This window comes from Spermophilus citellus (assembly GCF_964194105.1).
Source record: "Spermophilus citellus genome assembly, chromosome: 1".
Lineage (NCBI taxonomy): Eukaryota > Metazoa > Chordata > Mammalia > Rodentia > Sciuridae > Spermophilus > Spermophilus citellus.
In genome coordinates, this window is record NC_138182.1 from 283,201,007 (window position 1) to 283,216,841 (window position 15,835).

The window sequence follows — 15,835 nt, forward strand, 5'->3', positions numbered from 1 at the left end:
CTCCCCAGGGCAAGAGGCTTTCCACATGCAGTGTTAGCAGCAAAAAGTACAGAAGTTTACTTTCTGGAATATAAATTAGCAGACGGCAATCTCTTCCAAGTCAATCATAAATGTCAGTGTGATCACCGAGATATACACTCAAAAATGGGCAGCACCCAGTGCTGATGTTCCCTCTGTAGACATGTCTCTCCTTTTCTTATCCACACTCACAAGGGATGTATTCAGTCTGAAGATTCACAAATTTCCACAGTTCAGACTGTCACTAAACCTTTTCTCAGCTAATAACCATAAACATAGTAATCACATTTACTCCAGAAATAGAGAACTATGGGAAACACAGCATGGGTTAGTCATTCAGGGAACCAGAGGCTCCTGCAGGGTGAGGAGGCTCCCCCCCCAGGCAGAGCCCATACACTCACTGTAGCTTTGTCAAGGACTTTGATGGAACACGGCTCAGCCACGTTGTGCTTCCGCAGGGCTTGTTCCAACAGCTGTAAAGGAGGGCGTTCCCATTTTCCAAAGACCACCAGATCTATGTCACTGGGCAGATGAGAAAGCACATATCAACTACGCCTCCCGAGCCACAACACAATCCCATGACACGCACCTCCCTTGGGAACGTGCGGCACAGCTTACGACTATGTGTCATGACGGAGAGCAGAGGATGGAAAGCTTTTCCCAACAGCACAAAGTTACCCAGGGGGTTACAAAGAAAACTCCCTCCAAACCACACTGTGCCCATACTTCCCAGCACCCACTCCTGGGCTGCCCACACCAGACCATGCTTCCTGGCCCAGGGATCTCTGAGTGCCCTGGATCTGCTCAGTACCCCACTGTCCCTGCCAACACCAACCCCAAAATTATGCCATCACAGCCTCTCAGCCTCCAGATGCTAATCAGCCATGGGTAACAGAAACAATCACATGACATTTATTTAAATATCATGAGACCTTAATGAGAAGACACTGAAAATAATGTGAACTTTACATTTTTCTATCATAAAAAAAATCCTCAAAAAATATTAAGTAGAATTTTGTTTCTTAAGACTTTATTTATTTACTTATTTATTTACTGGTGCTGGGGGTCAAACACAGGGCCTTCTGCATGCCAGGTACGCTGCTCTATACTGAGCTACACACCCAGTCCTTCATTACCACTTCATAAAGCAGTATTTCAAAAACATCCCCCCAAACCATCAGCAGAACATTCTCCACTGTGTTTACTCCCATAGTCCCTGCAGTCCCTCCAGAACCTACGCTGTCATGGGACGGGAAACCTGCCTGTGCTGAGGCAGGGCCTTCAGGAGTGGATTAAGGGTTGCCGTGTGAAGCGGTCTGCCCCCCACCCCACGTGATGATGCATAGAGATGGTGCTTGCAGATATGGCCTCTGGAGCTCAGACTCCACAGCCTCTACAATCAAAAGCAAATGAACCTGTTGATTATAACTTACTGCATCTCTGGGATTTTGTAACAGCAGCAGAAAATGGACTAAAACCTCTCATTTTTCTTCTGCTTCTCACATCCAGCATTTTTGTTCCCCAACACATTAAGTGTAAGAGGAAATTAAATTTTACTTTCTGTCCATTTTCTCCTTGGGCCTCCAAACTTTTCCTTTGGCTGCCATTTTTAGACTTCGATTGACTACCAGGAACCATGTTTCAGCCTTCATGTGCACACGGACACCATCTGCCCCCAGAAGCACGAACACTAACCCGTGCAGTGCGATCTGCTACTCACCTTGTTGGAAGGTAGAGACCTGTGCTAAAGCTGCCAAATATCTGCACCTGAAAGAAAGTGGGGCTCTGTTAAAACAGGCACCACAATTCAGTAGGCAGACTTCCCAAAAGGCCTCACTATCCTCTAGGTAAATAGTAAAGCCACCTTGGAAATTGAGGAGAGTGAATAAGTGAAAATCCTACAACCAACAAGAAAATTCCTTATGTCTTTGTACTAAAGACCAGCCCCAGAAATATTTTTAGGATTCAATATTAAAGAGATGAAATCACTATGGTCCTTGAAAAAAAACCACATTATATATATATCAACTCACAGATGCGGACTTCCCCAAAGCCTGTTTCCAACCTTCCAGTAATTTCTCAAAGCCACAGTTACAGTACCGGGCAGGGCTCTGTTCTAGGGCACTGAAGCTTACAGCCTTATTTAAGCAATTGTATTGCTTTAAAAGAGATGCTGCCCTTGCCCACTAAGCATGTATGCAGCTTGGCAGCAGGGCTCCGACCAGCAGACGGTCACCCTTCCCTGTGCAGGTCAGGTCATTGGCAGGCCAGGCTGATGGTCAGAACAGGAGGCCTGAGGGTCATCAGCAACCTGGTCAGGGGCACAAGCTCTCCCATCACCCACAATCTTCCTTTAATCAACACCTGGACGTTCACGGGAAAGCAACAGGTGAGAAATACTTGCAGTGGTCACAAACTGTGCCATATGCCTTCAGGTTGATGGGACAGAGGCTGGGTTGGGGAAGGGGATAAGCTCTCCAGCCTCTAGGTGAATTTAATGCAAGAACAACCTTCACACAGTTTAAAAAAACAATCCCTCAGGCCACGGGTCCTGTTTGTGCACCAGTGAGCTGCAGGACAGAGGGCTGGTGCTGGAGCAGGAACAGTGAAACGCACCCTCCCTGGACAGCCTGGAGGGCCACCTGGCTGTGAGAAACCCTGGTCTGTGCAGCCAGCTGACAGGAACAGCTGCGGTGGACCTGAATGTGCTGTGTGACACCCAAGATACCCACATCAGCCGTTGGCCAGAGGTCTTTGACTACAGTTTCGATCCGCTTCACCACCTCCCTTCTCATGGCTGCTTCTTCAGGACAAGGGGACATGAAGTTATAAAAGTCAATTATTTCCTCATGAAGTCTGGTGAATAAAAGAGAAAACATCCTAGAGTTACAATTACACTCAAATGTTTCCCATTGCATTAGATCAGTATGGCATGAACACATATTTCTGGTCACAACCCTGTTTCTTTCCTCCCCTGAAAATCTAATGAAGTGAAACTCTGGTGGATGAAATTACACTGAATGATTCAGTACCTCAGCTTAAGACACGGGAATTGGGTCAATACCAAATATCAATACATTTCCAATTGGCCTTTAAAAGATACATTAAAAAAAAAAAAACATGTTAACGACTTTACATTAAAAACGAAAGAATTACATATACAAAAAAATGAGAGGCTTACAAGGTATGCAGGGCAGCACAGGAGATGGCCAAAGGTGGGACCCAGCCCCAGGCCCCATCAGCACCTCCCTAGGTGCTGCACACTAAGGAGCATCGAAGGCCTGAGAGAAGAACAGCACATGTGTCCCTGGGAGCCCTTGAGCCCATCACAGCAGACACGGTTTGCCAGAACCTGCTGACACTCTGCTGAGTCGTGTGTCGATACATCACCTCCCGTCACAGATCAGCAGACACCGGAGGTGGCAAGCACTTGGTCTAACGCACACCCAGCATTTGCTCCTCAGGCTTGAGTGAGGAGGGGACAACCCAGCGGGAGTAGCCAGCTCCACACCATGAGAAGTGAGATTCGAGGACCACCTCGCACCTCCACAGTGGACTTCAAGGAGCCAGCCCCGCAGTGGATGGCACCAGCCTGTGGAGTGAGGTAAGGGGCAAGCTGGCAGAAAGACAGGACTATCGACCTTTTCAACTTTAAGAGACTAATTAGAGATGGGAAGAGGCAAAGCAATCCAATCTGAGGACTTACAGCAAATCAAATCCACCTGCTTCTGTTTGATTAACAAAGCAAATGGTAAAAGACAAAAATAAAATGTGATCAGCTCCACAGCTAGAAAAACAGTCTGCATAGAGCAGGGAATAGTTTTTGACAGAACCTATTAAGCCAAGCTAGACAGGCAACTGACTGACATCACCTTGTTTCACAGTCCGATGCTTATTCAAGGTTAATTTCAACCATCTCTCACCCAAGTATCCTCCGCCCCTGAAAACACCCTTTGAAGTCATCCCTCCAAAGACCCCAAAGGAAGCTTACAGGCTGGTCAGGCCTACTCCATGAGAAGGAATGCAAATACTGGAGGCCCTTCTTCACTGCAGGGCCATAGTGCTAGGCCATCCTGAGACCTGATTCCATCTCATTTAACTTAAAAAAAAAATGGAAAGAAACCCTCACCCAGGCACATTCTTGATGCAAAGCCACAAGCCATTTTTAATAAATCCAGAAAGGTAGAACTCATACAACATTAAACCATGTTTTCCAAGTTATATGTCAAACTGTAAACCCTCAGAGTAGAGCTTCCATCTTCTCACAGCTACTGAGTACCAACCACACAGTAGGCCCTGGTCTTCCTCCTCCATGGCATACTCCACAAAAGCAGTGCCACCTCAATTGGAAGTGTTCCTAATTCCTGCCATTTAGAAATGTTAGCAGGACAGCTATGTCCAGCCAGAAGGCCAACAGCCATAGCTGGAGGAGCTGCAGGCCACCATCTCTGTCAGCAAGGTTCTGGCGAGGTGCCCTTCCACTTCAGACTCATTGTCACTGCAGAGCTCAGCAGGGAGGCAGCCCTGGGCTCTCCATGAGAATAGCACAACCAGGGCCATCAACAGGCACATCTCTCCTGTGCCTTTCAGCCCCATGCTAAGGACCACAGGACTAAGGAATCTAGAGGCATGTTAGAAAGACACAGGCTAAAAATAATCAAACACCTGGCCCAGAGTCCAGTGTGCTAAATTCTATCCATATCCCAGGGATTTACCGCATCAAAACAGCCAGTAAACAGGGCACCCCAACAGGCCAAAGCACCCCTCCAGGTCTCCACCTGCGAAGCAGAATGTGCTATCAACCTTCTTTTAAGTTGTGTCTGAAATCACAACAATGTCAAACAGTCTCTCCTCCGTGCTGCCCAGGCCTCCCCTCCGTGCTGCCCAGGCCTCCTCAGACGCAGCCCCCACCATCAGCCCCATCCCTGACACTCGGGAGAGGGAAGTGCGCAAGGTGACTGACACCTGCTACCCTCCACAGCAGACATGACGGATTGATGCTGCCCTGGGTGTGTTTGATCAGATGTCTGCTTGCTTGCTGGGCCAAGAACAGGTGGCCTAGCACTTGTGCGACAGCAAGACCCAGCCTGCCCACGTGCCCAGAGGAACAGAGGCCGCCTGACTTCAAGTGTTGTGTCCTCCCAATAAGATATGACAATCACCACACCTTTTTGAAATCTGCAATAAATGAAGCCTAGACATGAGCGACTGCTGTAAGGAATATGAGGCAGAGTCAAGAATATTTGTTTGGTGTTCTCAGAATAGAATGGACAACACTGGGGGCCTGCCTCGTGTTGTCTGTAGGATGAGGGAGCCAGGCAAGAGGACTGGGCGCTGTTTACTGGGACACCAAGGACTTACGCTGACAGCCAAGACAGAGAAGGGACTGGAGAGTCTGAAGGGCTGTCTGACTGCCTCAGCCTCCCGTTCTTTGTGAAACCTGGAGGGCTGCTGGGTGGAGACCCAGGTGGCCAGTGGCACAGTGGAGAAGCAGCATGGAACCGAAGCAATCGAACAAAACTACACCTCTGCCCGAGCCGCCAGATCCCTACCCGGGCCCTCGCTTCCTTGCCAGCACAGGCTGACAGGCTGGGTCCACCTGCCCCGGGAGGCGACCTCCAGCAGGAGGGCTCGCACCAGACAGTGACAGGCTGCAGTGTGCAGTGAAGTACCAGGTCTCCCGTGTGGCCTTGTGGCTGCTGCTCCACGCTGCTTGCAATGGACTATCACAACGGAAATTCTTTCTATCCCTCCACAGGATGACTTGTCAACAGGAGACCCCCACAGCAAGAACCCTTTTATAAAAATGTGACCAGTACTAAATAAAATATGGGAAATTACCCAGGCAAGAGGCCTGCTCATGTAATCCCAGCAATTTGGGAGGCTGAGGCAGAAGAATCACAAATTCAAGACCTATCTCAGCAACTTAGTCCCTGTCTCAAAATAAAAAATACACAAATAAAGGCCTGGGGATGTAGCTCAGTGGAAGAGTGCTCCTGGTTTCCATCTCCAGAACCACAAAATAAAATGCTGGGAATTATTTTACTCCATACTGACAGTACCAGTAGTTTTTAGGGCATGACACTGTGCTGTCCCTCAGTATCTGTCAGAGCCTGGCTGCAGAACCCAGGACACCAAAGCCCATGGCGGCCCAAGTGGCTTATATAGAATGGTGTGGTGCCTGCATGTGCCCACATACATCCTCCCAGGTGCTCACAGCACCACACAAACACTGCTAAGACCACAAACACATGTCCATCCACGCTCAATAGACACACAATCTTCCACGCTCAATAGACACACAATCTTCTGAATGCTCTCAATCTGCAGATGCCTGACTCCACAGATGTGGAACACACAAAGCCAGCCACTTCCACACTGAGGTGCCATCAGCCAGGCAACAAGTGCACTTTTACCAGGCTACACCTCAATACTGGACATACGCACAGGTTCCATTCTCCAAGATGGTCCACAGAACTGTGTTAATGAAAAGTTTTAATCTTTTGCTTCTTCTTCCCACTTAACAAAAGCCCCAGGGAATTTCAGTGAGGTGACATCGGCATGAAACCACACCAGGCCTCCTATCTGCAGACAATGCAGGCATCAAGACCTCCTGGAGTTCAAGCTCCAGTCAGCTCACTGACATTCAGTCTCAAAATCAAGATCTGGAGGACACTGCTGGCCTCCAGATCTGCACCCAGGCTGCTCCCAAGGAGAAGCTTCCTGTGGCAGACAGCAGCGCCAAGAAAGAGGGCCTAGGCTGACCGCCTCCTCCACAGCCTCAGGGGCCAGGGAGCCTGGTGGAGGCCCTGGTGGAGCCCCCGGTGGAGCCCCTGGGAGGACTTCCTAAGTCACTCATGCCTGCCCTTTCCTCTCTCCTGAGTTGTGGAGCACCGACTGATGGTTGGGGCTCCAGGAATGGGGACATCCGGGTAGCCCTGAGAAAGACAGCCAGGTGTGGAGTGAGGTAAGTGGGGCAGAAAGGTGCACTGGAGCCCTGGTGTTTACTGCGTTAATCTCATCTCCATACACTGTGGCCTGACATCCCCCAGCTCTGGCGAATGACCCAGGAAGGTTCTGTGTCTCACAGATGCCTTCTCCAAGAGGCACCAAGCTGCAGGCCAGCTGCAGATGCTGCAGGGCAGAACACATGGGCCGCAGCACCCACCAGGAGCAGAGCTATGCTGCTCTGCAATGGGCTGGAGCTTCCTGTGGAGTCCTAGGTTTTGTCTTCAGTTTGGGGTTTCTGTCGTGTAGAAAAGGAACCCTGCAAGCAATGGACATATAAGGCAGCAAGATTCTGATGGCTCATCCTGGAGAAGTGAATCCTGAGCTCCAGCAACAGCCCTGCCCACACAGACCAGGTGAGCTTGGAGACTCCTCTGCAGGAAGCCTGCAGACACCTCACAGTGGAGCGAGCCCAGCGCTTCACAGTCTGGTTATTTTAAGGATGGAAATGATGAGACCAGAGGTTTTGGGTGAATTTTAGTTTTTATCATGAAACTATTAGAGAACAATACAAAAACATTATTTTCCAGTATACTTTTGTACTAAAAATTGAAAAACAAACCAACAAAAAAGATAGCTCTCATTTACAATCACTTCCTTAAGGGTCCAAACCCATTCAACCCTGACTTTTCACAATGTTAATAAGTTTCACAAATTTCTGTTTCTAATACCCAAAAGCAAGATTGATAGCCTCTGATGTCTCGGTATCAAGTGCACACTCACCGTACGTACTGAGGAAGCCCAAATCTCTGTGCTATTTTAAGAGCAAAGGAAGGACCACAGAGAACCAAACTAAACCACTTAACAGATAATACAACTATTGACGAAAACAGATGACCACCCCAGGATGACCTTCACCTGCAGAAGCTCAGCTGCTTGGATTAAGTGGTTCCCAACTGTCCAGGTCTGAATCAAAGCCAAGGATGACTGGTTGGTTCTGCCACAGATATGGAGTGATGGGAGTGGTGGGGCAGCATCCTTCCCCCACTACCCGCACAGGGAAGAACACATTCTGCCCTGGGCTAAGCTGCCTTGTGCCCAACTCCCAGCCCCTGTGGCTCTGACCTCCACTCAGACCAAGCACAATGTGCATCTTGTTCAAAGGTGATTTCTCTGTATTCGACCCAATAAAGACTGGCTGGCAGCTGCGCTGTGGTTAAGTCAGCATGCAGAGAAACAGGGGACAGACCAGAGCCCACAGCCCCAGGAAGGACTGAGATTAAATGGCTATGGAGAGAACGGGGCGGAAGGACACCCAGATGGTGAGTGGAGCATCCTGCATGGGGACACATGTGGCTCTGCTCCCTGGGGCAGCTCCTGAAATTCTGCATCCCAAGGGTTCTCTAAGCAAACTACTGGTCAAAGGTCAGGATTCACTCAACATTTCCTTCAGGGAAAAGAAAGGTCAGAAAGAAAGGTGCACCATCCTCCAGAGTGGCCACAGACACGTCAGCCCTAAACCCACAGCCAGGAGCAGGTGCCCCCAAAGGCCGCGCTGCGGCTCCCAGCTCACCGAGGCTCTGGCACCCCTGGGTCCATGGTCCTTGCTACCTATTCACCTGCCTTGGCTTACACTGAACAGCCCGTGACTCCTGTGAATTCCAGGTCCTAGGGGGAAAGGTGATTTTATGAATTGTACTTGACCTCAGTTCCCAGTCCTTCCTTTTATGTTGTAAAATGCAACTGAAAATGCTGGAAACTCTTGTCAACCATTACTTTATTCCCTCTCTCCCTCTTCTCACTCTTCCTTCAAAAGCCTTCTCAGAAATCTGGGCTCCTTCACTCCAACTCCACAAGGTTGCTGCCTGCATTTTGCCAGAAAACAATGGCTCAGTAAAAATACGAGGCCTTAACTACAGCAGTTTTATAGATGTTATGACATGCTTTGATGCAATCAAAGTAAAACAACGCCTCCGAACCTGCTCTGTTGCACGGACAGGGTCTGGAAAGCGCAGGTTGCTAAGCAAATGACAAGTCCCAACACCCACAAGGGAATGACTGAATTGCTTCTACTAATCAGAGGGGTGATGATCCTCTTCAAAGAATCCCTTTACTGATGCAATTAATGGGCTATTTAGAAAGCATTTTTACTTATCTTTAACTATGTTATAAGGCAACTAGTATCTGCACAAATTAGTAAATCTTGAAGCGGGCTTTGAACGTGATTTTTTTGTTTTTTAAATCTAGGCTCAGAACAAGTGAAAGAAAATAGACTGACACGTTAAATGAGAACCATCAGTGTTTCTAGGGCACCCACCACTGCTGTCAGAGCCTGCCCCGGCTTCCCTGCACACAGAGCTCTGAATGAAGCTGTGGGTGTTTTCAAATATGAATGGAGAGCAGGCAAGGCCCCGGGAGAGTTCACGTAGGAGGAGGGCTGACGGCTGGGCACCAGAGAGGCACAGCCCTGGAGAGCAGCAGGAGCAGCAGCTGGACCGAGAGGTGCGTCGTCCATGCAGTACACTCCCTGGGGCAGCTGAGTCTGCTCAAGTGATAGGTTAGATAGGTCAAGGCCAACAACACACCAGGACAGAAGGGCTCCACTGCTCTGAAGTCAATATGGGACTCTGGTCCACACAAGCTCAGCTTCCAGGGAAAAGAAGCCTTCTCTCATCTTCCCTTTCAGATTTCCTTCTGGGGTCAGTCACACGGACACTGCAGCAGGTGGACATCCAAGGGCCTTTCAGAGCCTAGTCTGGTGAACAGAGATACCTTTGTGTAGCATGGGAAACACCAACACTCATCTCCCCTAGCAGAGCAAAACGAACCACACTGCAAGTTTCAAGCAAAGGCCCTGGGGCCACTCAGTGGAGCACAAACCACAACAAGCCTTTCCTCTCCTCAGAAGAGAGAGCTAGATCTTAGGTACAAGAAGCAGCTTAGAGGAGTAAAGCCATGGAGTAAGTATTTAACGGGGGAGTCCACACTCTGGCTAAGCCCCATACCAATGAAGAGATCTACAAAGAGAACTCTGTTGAGGACCAAGACGAAGCCAACACCTGCAATCCACCAACCCAGGGTACCCATGTCCCACTACTAAAAACCATTACTAGTCACTCTATCACAAGCCTGAGAAGCACTGAGTCTCAGGCACAGAGGTGGCAAACCCAGGGATGGGCACCCCACCTTGCTTAGCACAGACTGGACCAGCTGAGAGCAAAGCCCCCCACGAGCTTGAGGGGTCGTCTCCTAACACACTGTGAGAACTCACAGCTGGGGACCTGCAGACTCTGCAAACACTGGCAGCCAGGGGAGCAGCTGGGGATCAAAGAGGCCCAGAGGGGCTGCCACAGAGCCTCACCTTCTGGCTTCCCTGGCTGGCAGGCCGGCCAGTCTTACAGCACAGTCACATTACAACCACTGACCACTGCAGACCACTCTGGGCTGTTCTGAAGGAACCCCCCACCACTGTGAAACTGCAGAAGTATCTGGAAGCCACAGTCCCCAAGCCCAGCTTGGTAGCTCAGGCAGTGAGATCATTTTTGAAATGGAAACAGCTTTCCTCCCTATTATCCTTCCAGACATCCTTACTCTGGATGAAAGATAAGTGAGGGTTACTATTTGGAACAAAAATGTGTAATAAAAGGCAGAAATCCCCAAACTCAGTATTCTGGGTATACCACAGCTACCTCACTCACCAGTATTTCCTTAGATCTCCCAAACAGTTCCTGAAGCAGATAATACTGTCTCCATTTTACAGATGAGAAAGTTAAGTCAGGACTCACTAGACAGGTGGTGGACTGGCCTGAGACTACAGAGCCAGGACTTGAGGGCAGAGTTGAGCAGCTCTTCAATTTGAACCCTTATCCAACCCGTGCCGCACCCAGGAAGTGACCAGACACAGAAACAAGAGGTCACTGTGGTACTCTAACCAAGAGGGAAAAGTATAAACATAATCCTCCAATTACTCAGTAAAAAATGTAGCATTATACAATATTTTTTAATTGTGTGAAAGAGCTTGTCCATGACAGGAGAAATACTGGTCAAAACTCTCCTCCAGAATTAGATTCTAACAAATACAAAATGAAACATTCGTTACATAATTAAAGCAACACTGAAAATAATGAAAACAAATATGCTCAAATGTTAATTATAGCAAAATCATGAATAGCTACTTTGTATTTTCCAAATTTTTCTCAGTGACTTTATTATTGCTTTTATAGCAACCAGAACAGGTACCAGCACTTCAGCTTTACTAATCCACACTCACCTATCACAAAGATCAAAGATTAGATGCCACCCCAAGTCACCAGTTTTAGAAACCACCTGAGACAGCAGCACCCATCCCACCCCATCTGCAAATCCATTCTCCTGAAAGCTACCCCACAATCCCAGGAAACCTGTGCCAATGTGGAAGCTGAGCACCAGGACAACTATGTGCTAAGGGAGCACCTGCCCAGGGCAGTACAGCCAACAAGCTCCAGAGGTCCCAGGGTTCTCACCAGAGGCACTGCATCTGGACCAGACAGGACTCCAGGACGCATTCAGACCCATGGAAAGAAATACTCCCGTTCACTAGCAGTGATACCACACTACTATTCTTCCTAGCTGCCATCTGCCTCTCTGCCCAGGCACTCACTGTATGACACACGTCACTCTGTGTGACCCCAATAACCACCACAGCCATCCATTCTGCACGCTAACTGGCCTCAGTCACACAGCCAGCATGCGACCCTGGACAGGGGCAGTAGCAGCACCTGCCTTCTTCCCCAGCACTCAACCTTCTGGGGCCCTGCCAAATGACAGAAAGAAAAAGGGCAACCGGACAGGTTCAACAGTTAATAGAACTTACAGACAGAAGGAAAAAAAATCAAGAGAGAAAATGAGAGAAGAGAACCTAATGGGCGCGCACACTTACCTCAGTTCTATAGTTGAGAAAACAGAAGCGGCTCTCTCACTGCAAACCTACCACGTTGCAGGCTCTGCCCTGAGAGCCGGCAGAGCAGGAACAAGACAGAGCCACGCCAGGCCCTGCTCTCGACAAGGAGAGGGAAAGATAAGTGAATAATCAAAACATACCCAAAACACACATGTATAAATTTAGCCTGGTGGCACACAGCCATGAGCAAGGCTACTTCAGGATGAGTGGCCAGGGACAGCCTCCCAAGAGCTGGTGTTAAGGCTGGGTAGGAAGAGAAGTAGCCAGACAAGTATAGTGGGACAAGGACCCCAAGTGAGTCCAGAAAGAGAGGGAGGAGCCCAGCCTACAGCAGGCAAATGCCTGAGCTAATGTTACAGTTCAGAGTGAGCCCCTCCCTGTCCCCAGTGCACTGACTATAGGGCAAACAGGAGGCCACAAGGCAGTCGAGAAAACCCAGTTCCACAAAAGACAAGACTTGACCAAGAGAAATGAGTCATCAGAAAGTCGAAATTATTCAGGGCATACAGTCCAGACCCCAATGAGGGCAGCCCACCGCCCACTCCAACCTCCACTCTCCACCACACAGCGCCAGCAGGCCAAAGACAGCCAAAAACACGGCCTGACTTTCAGGCCTGCAGCCTGGGCAAAAAGAGGAAGTTCCAGGTATGGTGGAGGGGCTTCCTAAGAACGTACTGTACCCACGGGCAGGGCACGGCACGGGACAGCACCGCATGGTAAATACTGGCGACCATACCACAAAAATGTGCCATAAGTAGGAGGGAGGGAGCAGGAGAGGGGTCAGAGCCCTACACACAGTAAAACTAGTGACCATGCAGGAAAAAAAGACTTGAGAATCAGAAAGAAACCAGTACAGTGCCTGGTGCTGTAGAAAGACCGGGGGGGGGGGGGGGGGGGTGTCAACAAGCTAGAAAGGAGACAGGCGGAGGAAGAGGCTACAAGAAGCTACTGCACCCCAGTAAAAGAAGACCAGGGCAAGCAGTCAAGCAAGTGATGGCAGCCATCCAGGTGTTCCCACCCACAAATGGTCACCACAGCAACAAGGCAGCAGGACTCCAGGAGGTCTGCCTCCTACACCAAAGGCACACCAACAGGGTCTGAGCAGACTACGCTCTCCAGAGGACCACATGCAGATGGAGGCGTGGTCCAGACAGTGGCCATCAGTCACCGGCCACAACTGTAAGCCAGAAATGAGGGCAGCACACATGGCTCAGGGCCACAGAGGCCATTCAACTGGCGGTGAGGTACAGCAGACTTCAGGGAATGCAGCCCCACCGGCTCTTCCTTCAAACCCTGGCCATTCAGCACATACAACAAAGCAGCACTGGCAGTGGCTCCCATGTGCAGATGGAGCAAAGAAGCACAGGGCTGGGCCTCAGGACAAGGACAAGATGCCAGGGTCACGGCAGAGCAACTCACCACGTCACAGCTGGGAACACTGTGACGCTTCACAGGGAAAACAAGGCCCTACAAAGCTGAGTGGAACAGGCCAGCAGGCACAAAGGGGCAGCACCAGCCTTGAGAACTAGTGAGAAGGCGGAGACCTCCAGGAGCCCTGGGAGTCCTACAGGCCAGCATCAGTCTGCACACAGGACCAAGACGCACCAAGGAGGGAGGCCTGGACTGCCTGGGTCAGCGTGCGCCCTGCTGCTTTTCCCACCAACCTTGCAAGACCCTCAGACACTCTGTGCCTGGATCCCCTCTTGTGGAACAGGGGCATCCTGGTACACCACAAGGACTGCTATGGGGACTTAATAAACCCACAGTAAAGTTTTGAGAAAAGGACTTGGAACTCAGAGCAATAAATATTAGTGAGTATAACTAGAGAACAAAATACAAATGCTTAAAAATTATGGCAATGTGTAAATTATTATGTGTAAATTAAATGTGCCATTATTACGTAAATAATGTAATACAAATTGAGAGGTTTATATATTCATAAAGAACTGATTTCTACAAACTGCAAAGTGGCAGGCAAATCAATGTTTCATGAAAATGACTTTTTTGCACTTAGCCACCTAAGATTTCCACCATGTTTCATGTTCTTAGTCTCAGCTATACCTCTTAGAATCTAGTATTTCTATCTGAAGTTGTACATCTCTCACTTTTAAGCAAAATTAATAATTTATCAAATTTTAAATAAAGACAACACGATTTTAATGAAAGCTTTTCTGTGTCTATTTTTTCATGTGTCTATGGATTGATAGGCACATAAGTTGAGAAAGAAGGATCTACAACCAGAGTCACCTAATTGTACGTTGGTTATTTCTGGGTGGTGAGATTAAAAAAAAAAAAAAAAAAGAATCAGTTTTATAAAAGCAATGTTATTGTTTATAAATTAGCATAAAGCATTCTTAGAAATAATCTCTAAAGTGATTAGCAACATAAGCGACACAGTGTCACACAGCAGTGTTGTCACCAGCCTTGTAAAGTAGCCACTCTCACCAGCAGGAGACAGTGCCAGGTCCTCCCGTCTGGTCTGTACAAATCTACTCTCAGATTCCTTTTGGGGGAAATGAGGGCACTAGCTGTTTGCCTCTGGGGCACCTGACCACTTCAGGGACTAGGCTAGGTAGAGCTTCATGAGAATCTGCAATTCCTCCTTAGAAGTCAGTGTCACTTTTCTGGACCCAGAAACTGGAATTCAACGTAACTGTCTTCTTCCTATAGTCTTACCTCTTTGGACAATTCCCTTTCTGCTATGCATTTCCAGTGACTTAAGATGATGGACAATGACTCAGAGTGACTGGGCTCCAACACTGCCTCTGCACATACCAGCTGTGACCCCAGTGAGCCCTCTGCTTAGCTTCTAAGCCTCAATTTCTGTTTTGGAAATGTGCACCAGAGTCTCTCCAGGGAGGCCTCAGGAGAGGCCACATAAAGGAGCAAGAACAGAGCCTGGCCCAGGGTGTGGGAACAGACTCAGGAAGGCCAGCAATGGTCACTACTGTAGCTAGTTTTGAACGTCACAGCCAGATGGGAACAGGGGGAAAGCAGCAGCACCCACCTGGTAAAGGAGGTCTGTGAACAGTAAGTTACCTTCCTCAACCACAGACCTTTCTTTTTTATTTTTAATTTTTTAGTTGTAGATGGACATAATACCTTTATTCTATTTACATATTTATATGCAGTGCTGAGGATCAAACCCAGTGCCTCACACATGCTAGGCAAGCACTCTACCACTAAGCCATAACCCCAGCCCCACCACAGACCTTTCAATTTCTATGGTTTTACTCTAAAATTGCTCCTGAAAGACCCTTTTATCCTTAACAATTCCCCAAGCCTGAGTTCATTCCAAGGCTTCACCTCACTTGACAGTTATCTCAAATTTCCATTCTTTAGTATCTCTGCATTTCTTTCTGTCCATCCTGACTGTACTTCAGTGTATACATCAGTATCCTGCAAGTCAGGCTTTGATGGAACATGAACTCCAGGCAGATCACCTTTTGCCTTCTTTTATAGAGTAACTCATGGCTGTACTTTAGAATTTCCTTGAATTTCACAGACCATGCAAAGTATCTTCTTTTATATTCCAGGTTATCATCTCCTACCTGTTCTCCTCTTTTTGAAAATCCATGTTGCTTAACGTTAAAGATGTCCATTACCAAAATAGACATCTTTACAGTGCTGTCCTACAGCTCCCATCTCTGCCAATTCACCAAGTTCAGCTCCCTTTCTGGGAGGCAGTGGAAAGGAACCTGGCTATCCCTACTAAGGGCCTGCATGTGGTCCCCAGTTCTATTTCTAGGTGCCCTTGGCCAAAATGCTTCCACCTCCTGAGGATTAACCTCTCTCTAGCAGGAGCTGCTGTGGAGGTCTGTGGGATGCAGGTCACGCCCCCTGCCTGAGGGTCTGATGTGCACTCCACTGCTATTCCCACCTCAGATCTTCCAGAGTCCTTGCACAGAACAACAGTCTGCAAGTCAATAG

The 15,835-nt window shown here is 48.6% G+C and overlaps 1 protein-coding gene across 3 annotated transcripts in view; it reads right to left on the reverse strand.

The window, feature by feature from the left end:
* The window catches only part of TENT4A (terminal nucleotidyltransferase 4A), a 40,863-nt gene that overhangs the window by 15,258 nt on the left and 9,770 nt on the right, over nucleotides 1-15,835 (reverse strand). For all 3 annotated transcript variants that reach the window (XM_081289307.1, XM_081289306.1, XM_081289305.1), the window contains exons 2-4: nucleotides 2,751-2,874; nucleotides 1,739-1,785; nucleotides 420-540 (exon numbers count right to left, since the gene is read on the reverse strand). In XM_081289307.1, coding sequence (XP_081145433.1) covers nucleotides 420-540; nucleotides 1,739-1,785; nucleotides 2,751-2,874 — 292 coding nt within the window. The remainder of the gene's footprint in view (nucleotides 1-419; nucleotides 541-1,738; nucleotides 1,786-2,750; nucleotides 2,875-15,835) is intronic.